This window comes from Pimephales promelas, chromosome 21 (genome assembly GCF_988280905.1).
Source record: "Pimephales promelas chromosome 21, fPimPro1.hap1.1, whole genome shotgun sequence".
In the NCBI taxonomy this organism is placed as follows: Eukaryota; Metazoa; Chordata; class Actinopteri; order Cypriniformes; family Leuciscidae; genus Pimephales; species Pimephales promelas.
Genome location: NC_142789.1, coordinates 12,497,616 through 12,506,097, shown reverse-complemented (window position 1 = coordinate 12,506,097; position 8,482 = coordinate 12,497,616). Strand labels below are relative to the sequence as shown.

General features: G+C 34.9%; 1 protein-coding gene across 1 annotated transcript; it reads right to left on the bottom strand.

The window, feature by feature from the left end:
• Window positions 1-222: 222 nt before the first annotated feature.
• On the bottom strand, window positions 223-6,877 carry mrpl45 (mitochondrial ribosomal protein L45). Its single transcript, XM_039657506.2, has 8 exons — window positions 6,733-6,877; window positions 6,276-6,468; window positions 4,412-4,529; window positions 4,218-4,316; window positions 1,880-1,928; window positions 1,628-1,777; window positions 1,377-1,550; window positions 223-414 (listed from the first exon to the last, which is right to left on the bottom strand). The coding sequence occupies exons 1-8, from the start codon at window positions 6,793-6,795 to the stop codon at window positions 316-318; spliced, it is 945 nt and encodes a 314-aa protein (XP_039513440.1). The 5' UTR covers window positions 6,796-6,877; the 3' UTR covers window positions 223-315.
• Window positions 6,878-8,482: the final 1,605 nt, after the last annotated feature.

The window sequence follows — 8,482 nt, the reverse complement described above, 5'->3', positions numbered from 1 at the left end:
GCAACATTTTATTTTTATATTCTTGAAACTCTGTCAATTGAGCATTCTGAAATAAACGTTTCAACTGCAAGGTGTCGATTTTCATTCAGTTCAATGTGAAATGAATTAACATCATGTTGATCACTGTACGTTACAAATGAATATGTGCATGTATTTCAAAGTACCTGAGTTCAATTAACATTGTTTTAATTAAATGTGGGGGAAAAAAGCAACAACCCAAGGTTTTATAAATACAGTAATATTTATTTTGATTATCAGGAATCGGTCTGTACAGAGTGGACCTGTGTTGGGCGGAGTAAGGCACCACATTCAGAATTACTTATGCCACTGCACTGCCTTCGGCTTTGGTACCTGGTAATTCAGACTCTCAAACTCTTCATCGGGCTTCAGCTTTGGACCAGGAATCATGACAGTCTGTTGAAATCAGATATTAAGTAACATCTCTCAATTTAAAAAAAATTCCACGTTCTGCTCCTTCACACATCTAATCCAAACATCACATTTAATAGATTGTTTTTAAATTTCACATAAAATGTATTTAAAAAACTCATATGTTATATATATATATATATATATATATATATATATATATATATATATATGTATTAGTGTTGTCACGATACCAAAATTAATGTTTCGATACCGATACCAAGTCAAGAATTGCAATTTCGATACTTTTCCTGAAAAGGAAAAGTAGGCCTATTTCTTAGAAGGCGTTTTACATGCACCTCTTTTGCAAAGATCTGTGCTCTTTAAATGCTGCAATAACCTATAAATAAATCACTGACAAACATGCTCATGCTCTTATTATAATCATATAGCCAATAGATCATTTTAGCTGATGTTTTGTATGCTTTATTTTAGCAGCTTGCAAATTATTTATGCCATCTATGAAAGTTGGGGGGGAAGTTATACACCTAATACAAAAATAAATAAAGCATCTCCAGTTAACTAGCAGAGCATTCATTTAGTTCGCTATTAAATAAGAGATCTAGCGCTAAAATCTGTTGGGTTTTTTTAAATCAAGCGGAGCGCTCTTTTTCGTGCTATCAGTTGCATGGATACAGTGTCTTTCACCCGGAAGCGCGAGGGCAGCGGCCACACACCAGTCCGCCGGATTGTGTTGCTAAGAACTTGCAATGTATAACTATCAGTCCGGATGGCACTGGAAGCGTGCGTTTCACACACCAACATGAAATATGTATCTTACAAATCTGGAACAGGTCATTCATAAAAGTATTGATACTAATACATTTTGGTATCGTGAGGTTTTTAATTTCCGAGAATCGCGATACTTTAAGTATCAGTGCACCGTGCAACACTAATATATATAAAGTAAATGATCATTTTTATGGAAACAAACAGCAGTCATTTACCTTAATAATGGGATCTTTTGGTGGAGCCCATGCTGGAACAATCTTGCCGTGAAGTCTCCAGCGACCATAAGGGTTGACCAGATGCCTCTCCAGCACTAGGTATTCCAGGACATCTCTGGGTTCATCCTCATCCCCCAGCATCAGTCGGCCAAAACGGTCATAGATTGCTAATGTCTGAGAGATGGATTGATGAAGTGGTATCATGAACCCAAACTCAGTAATCCCATATAATCCCATTCTTCTTCACTCACCTGTCTAGAATGCATGCGGAGAGTCACCTGGCCGTACAGGTTGCCCTTGCTGATCATGTCAGGACACCGTGTATGAACCACTCGTGGCGGCTCCAGTGATTCAATGAAGCGCCAGCGTAGAGTCTTATAACGGTTCCCGCGAACCATCTCCTGCAAAACATGCACACACACAGGTTGGATAATCTGAAATCACTACAAATCATATACAGATCAATATATTAATATATCAAATCAATATACAGATTTACTTACAGGGTAACACCTCTCTGTCACCAAAGAATGGAGCTTTTCTTTGTTAAATCTGAGAAAAGAGGACATTTATGCAAATACATAATGATTAATATAGAGGTTATATAAGTGGGGAAAATTTAAAAAAGAATGTTTTTGAAAGTCTCTTCTGCTCACCAAGGGTGCATTTATATGATTCACTAAAAACAGTAATATTGTGAAATATTTGTAACATTTAAAATCTGAAATAGAAAGCTTTTGTAATGATATGTCTTTACTGTCATCCTTGTTGAATAAAATTGTTCATTTCATTCCAATTTATTTTTTTACTGAGCCCAAACGTTTAAATGCTAGTGTATAATGTTGCAAAAGATTTCTATCTAAACATTGATAATAATAATAAATGTTTCTTGAGCAGAGAATCATAACACTGAAGACTAGAGTAGTGATGCTGAAAATTCAGCTTTGCCATGATGCCTTTACAGGAATAAATTACATGTTTTAAATATATTCAAATAGAAAACAATTTTTAAGTTTTATTTTAAAATATTTAATAATATTAATGTTTATGCTGTATTTTGGAACAAATAAATGTAGCCTTGGTGAACAGAAGAGACTTCTTTCAAAAACATAAAAAAATCTTACAGCACAGTCAGGTACGCAAGACCTGAACCGAAAAGTAAAAAAAAAAATTAAAAAAAAATAAAAAAATCTAGCATTTTGAGATTTAAGTAGAAACATGATTAAAGTCAAAACATTTCAAGATTAAAGTCGAAATATTTTGAGACTAAAATTGAAAAATTTTGAGAAAAAGTCTAAACGTTTCGAGATTAAAGTCGAAGCATGATTAAAGTCGAAACATTTCGAGATTAAAGTCGAAATATTTTGAGATTAAAATTGAAAAATTGAGAAAAAGTCAAAAAAATTCGAGAAAAAGTCGAAAATTTTCAAGATTAAAGTCGAAACATTTCAAGATTAAAGTCTAAATATTTCGAGATTAAAGTCGAAACATTTCAAGATTAAAGTCGAAATGTTTTGAGATTAAAGTCGAAAAATTCCGAGACTGAAGTCGAAAAATTTCGAGATTAAAGTCGAAATATTTTGAGATTAAAGTCGAAAAATTCCGAGACTGAAGTCGAAAAATTTCGAGATTAAAGTCGAAATATTTTGAGATTAAAGTCGAAAAATTCAGAGACTGAAGTCGAAACCTTTCAAGATTAAAGTCGAAATGTTTTGAGATTAAAGTCGAAAAATTCCGAGACTGAAGTCGAAACATTTCGAGATTGAAGTCGAAATATTTTGAGATTAAAGTCGAAAAATTTCGAGATTAAAGTCTAAATGTTTCGAGATTGAAGTCGAAACGTTTTGAGATTAACGTCGAAACGTTTTGAGACTAAAGTCGAAACGTTTTAAGATTAAAGTCGAAACGTTTGGAGATTAAAGTCGCAACGTTTGGAGATTAAAGTCTAAATATTTCGAGATTAAAGTTGAAACATTGAGATTAAAGTTGAAATATTTTGAGATTAAAGCTGAAAAATTTCGAGATTAAAGTCAAAACATTCCAAGATTAAAGTCGAAACGTTTAGAGATTAATATCGAATCAAAACATTACGATAATAGAAGTAAGTGCATTTATAACGTCCACTAGCTCAGAGCGCGCTCGCATATGTGTGTGTGTAAAGAAATGCATTTGTGAAGTCGAACTGCCTTGGATCAACACAAACTGTTTTCGTGCTTGTCTAGTCAACACTATCTGGGTCCAGAACACAACAGTAACCGACTGTCTCCCTCTTCACCGTAAATATGTTCTGGATACATTTTAAGTGCATCATTCTGTATCCAATCATTTGGCCGTATCTTGTGATTTCCTCAATTAACCACAAATGGTTGAGGAGAGATTCTCTGATATGATTGTAAAGCGCTTTGAGTGTAGGGCTAGTAGACATATGAAAGCGCTACATCATTCATGTATTGATTCATAAGGCTCATAAAGTGTTTTCCGGGTTAGTTTTCCTATAGGCTAAAATCTATTCCGGCGTAGTATATTTTATAACGTCCTAATGGTAACCTAATGTGGGTAGATTGGCACCTGTTGAATTTCCTTTGATAAAACAAACACACACACAGTGTGAAACTCGCTATGCGCCATTATGAATGCCTGTGTGTGCGGTAATGTGAGAATGGCAAGCACACACGTAGCTTCTACGGAAGACTGTATTCTCTACTCTCATCTCTCTTTAATCTCAAAATGCTTTTTTTTTTTTTTGGCACATTTTTTTTTGTTTTTACGTTGCGGTTCAGGGCTTCCGTAGTCAACTCTAAAGCAGTAACTAATGTTGTTAAAATAAGATGTGTTTCTTACTGTGTGAGAGCTGCATGAGCGTCTATGAAGATCTGTTGAGCTAGTGCTGGAAATGCTTTAGTGGAGAAATCGGGGTCATGATCCTTTATTTTGCGAATCCTGGTCAAACAGAAAACCACACCAATATTAGCCCAGCATAATTCTGTTTGGATTTGAGTGGCAGTAGGAAACACTAAGGCAGATGTGGGCCTTACGACAGCTGTGACGCTGCACTCTGACGCAGCTGTTCTGTGCGCTGTTTCAGACCTTCTTTGGACAGAGTGGAGAGGCGAGCATCTCCTTCAGGAGGAACGTACGGATCAAAGATTCCAGCTGGAAAATAAATAAATAAATCATTCGATGACTAACCATAATGTGAAAATCCAACTTCACTTATTTAGCAATTTATCATCTGAACATCTGAAGAGCAATGCTCAAGACTACAAGGTTTTGAATATGAATCTGATAAAAAACTAGACATGCATCACAAAACTTTATGCACTAATACAGAACAAGTAAAATGTTTGGAGTGGACATGCTTGGTACACTGACATTCAAACGTTAGGAGGTTGGTGTGACTTTTTAATGTATTAAATGTTTTTGTATGTAAAAGTTTATGCTCACCAAGGCTGCATATATTTGATTCAAAACACAGTAGAAGTGTAGTATTGTGAAACATTATTACAATTCAAGATAACATTGTTTAAAATATAATTTATTCCTGTGATGGCGAAGTTGAATTTTCATTTTTTCAGCATCGTTACTCCAGTCATTCTATCTATTCTATATATTCTAATATTTGATTTGCTGCTCGTGAAACATTTTTTTGTAATTAACAAAGTTGAAAACTGTTTAATATTTTTTGTGGAATCCATGAGACATTTTTTTCAGGACTCTTTAATGAAAAGAAAGTTTAAAAGAACAGAATTTATTAAAAGTGATTACCATCAATTTTTATTACTTTAGTTTAAACAGATGAAACAAAAATCATACTGAGCCCATACGGTAGTGTTTCATGCAATGATCTTAAAGGGATAGTTCACCCAACAAATTAAAAATCTGTCATTAATTACTGACCCTCATTATTAATTATTAAATTAATTAATTAATTTAATTAAATTAATTAATTAAAAATTCCAAACCCATAAGACTTTCACTCATCATTTTAATGAAATCTCAGAAATTTCCATCCCTCAATTGACAGTCTACGCAACTACCACTTTGATGCTTCCAAAGGTTCATAAAGAATTATAAAACTAATCCATATGAATTGAGAGGTTTAATCCAAATTTTCTGAAGAGAATCGATCGCTTCATTTGACAAAAAGATTGAATTTAGGCATTTATTCACATATCAACATTAATCAGCGAACGTAAACAGAAGCTTAACCGAACGTTCTTGATGTGCGAGAAACCTCTTGCAGCTCAAACTGCTGCGTAAAGGCTCAGTTAACTGCTGCGGACAGCGCGGACACGGACTACTTGTGTTTATACAACGCATTCTCATCCAAGAATGAACCTCATTGGTTCTCGCACGTCAAGCGAACATGCTCGAGCTTTTGATTAACACAACTGATGTGTGAGTAGATGAATGCTTATAAGTGAAACAAAAGGCCTAATTTAAATCTGTCTCATCTCATATAAAGCAATCTAGTCTCTTCATACAATTTTGACTACACCGTTCAATTTATATGGGTTAGTTTTACAGTCTCTTTATGAATTTTTGAAGCATCAGTGGTAGTTGCGTAACTGTCAATGGAGGGACAGAAACCCCTCAGATTTCATCGAAAATATCTACATTTGTGTTTCGAAAAATGAACAAAATTCTTGCGGGTTTGGAATGACATGAGGGTGAGTAATTAATAACAGATATGCAATTTTTTGGGTGAACTATATCCCTTTAAAAACGATTTAAATGGTAGGCTTGGTTATGTCTGACATTAGAAATAATTATGCCAGTGTACACATTTCTAAAAAAGTAATGTGCAAGTAATTTACTATTAATTATTAAAGAACGAGTAGTAGTGTCTCTAGACTAATTAAAGAGTTTGTGTAGAGAATGACAGTTTGACATGCGTACCTGTGCACGAGATGTTGATAGGTCTCTCTATGTACTGCTGTCGGACCACTAAACCCGCAGCCTTGGCTTTGGCCTCCTGATCGGTCTGTGTTCTCTCTTTCAAATTCACCGCTGGAGGAATGAAGTAACGCTTCTTCGTGCGGATCGGAACCAACACCGGAACCAACCGCACGTCCAGCAACGACGCGGCGTACTGGGTAATACGAAAGAGGGATTTTAGCAATAAAAGAGTATAAATGAAATTAATATTTGATTTTATTTTTTAACAAAAGCTGTTGTTTTACCTTAAAAAACAAAGAAATAAATCACCTAAACATTTATAACATGCACTGAAGTCTCTAGCTCTCACTCAATGACTATCATTCAGATGCATGTTCACTGAAGTTATACGAGCAGCATTAATTTACACATTCAAATGCATGTGCCCTGTTGGGGTAATATTTGAATAATTTCATACCTTAATATTTTGACATGTTATCGGTTGAAAGGATTTCAACGTCCTACAAATGGATGTCGCCATGTTCTTCCAACACAGATTTCTTCGTGTAACTGAAAAATGGCGAACATGTGCGGCTCTGTCATCAGCGCCCTCCGGTGGAGAGGAGAAGCACTACAGTATCTGACCTCGCTCATTGCTGGATTAAGTTTTTGTTTTTTTTCGGACAATTTTACATAGATGTATTTTCAAAGAACACTTTACAGCCGACAAAAGATGTAATATTTTTTTTAGATACTGAGTATATCTAAAAAAAAAAATAATAAAAAAAAAAGATTCACTATAGAAATTTACGATTTTACACATTTTTATTTCCCCATGACATTTTTAAACAAATCTTATTTCCACCGTTTTCATGACTGCTTTCAATAAGATTCCAGCTAATTTGAAAGCTGGAACACAGATGAATCACTTGTAATTTGTAATACTATTATAAATGCTAAAGGTTCCTCTTGCACCAGATGTGATTTCCTTTATTGCCTATAGTTTCTGTTGCTTCGGCAAAAATCTTACGAAAATCTTGTGAAATCAGACTCTGTGACACTATCATTGATGTTTGAAATCTGCTATTCAAACTGCACTCTGCATGTTGCACAGTGAACACAAGCTCCCAACATAAAATCTGTGCAAATATAGGTGAACTTACATCATCACATCTGTGCTTCAGTGACCAAAACTGAGCATTTGAAATGCTGACAAAAATCAAAGTCCTCGTCTTTCCTCCCATTGTACCTGCAGCACATGATTTGAACTCATTATTTACATTTATATTCATAACTGATATGTTTTTGAAACACTCATGTGAACTGTGTGAATGTCTATGGCATGTACATTTAAGGAATACATGTTCATTTGTGTATCGTTTACAAAATGCACAAAAACATAAGAGCATGAAGAGTCATACCCCACATGTACAAATCCAACATAGCATTCCAACAATACAGCTGTGCCCGTATTTTTTCTCATCTTCTTTAATGAACATCAATTGTATTTTTAAACAAAAGCACATTTCAGGGAAAGATTTAGAGGCTTTGATGATCATGAACCACATTAGGCGCCACATCAGATAATAAATTCTGTTTAGGGTATAACAAGGGTACCATGCCATCGAACAATAAGGTTGACCAATTTAAGGCCTCCAAGTTTGAAACCAGGTTAAATCATGATTTTTTTTTTTGAGGGGGGAGGGGGGTTATTTCAACCACAGTAAAATAATCATTAAATAGATCTTATAAAAGGTTTCTCTAACAGCTTTGCATTATCATGGCAGATGCTAATGATATTTCAGACTTAATTTATCTTCCATCGAGTTGATTTCTCTCGTAGGTATAAACCACTGGAAGTGCTGAAGAACAGATGACAGTGACGTACAGGAGACAAGGGCAAAGACATATGTATACATAATCACATTTCAGATTAATTGAAGGTCTCAGAACTAATGCTCGCAGTTTACAATATAAACACAGTACCATGCTTATGCGTCTTCAGTCGTAACCGTTACTAACGATGGGATTCAGAGCCGTTACCATAGAGTCCGTTCAGTTACCAGTGCATCCCGACCTTTAACCTCCATTCTGCCCAGTCACGCCGCAGAGGATTCTGGGTAAAATGCGTATATAGCCATTACTAATAAAACCGAAGGAGGAGATCGTCATTTGTACAGAACAAAAGAAAACACAAACAAACAAACTTAAAATTGAGCATATCAACA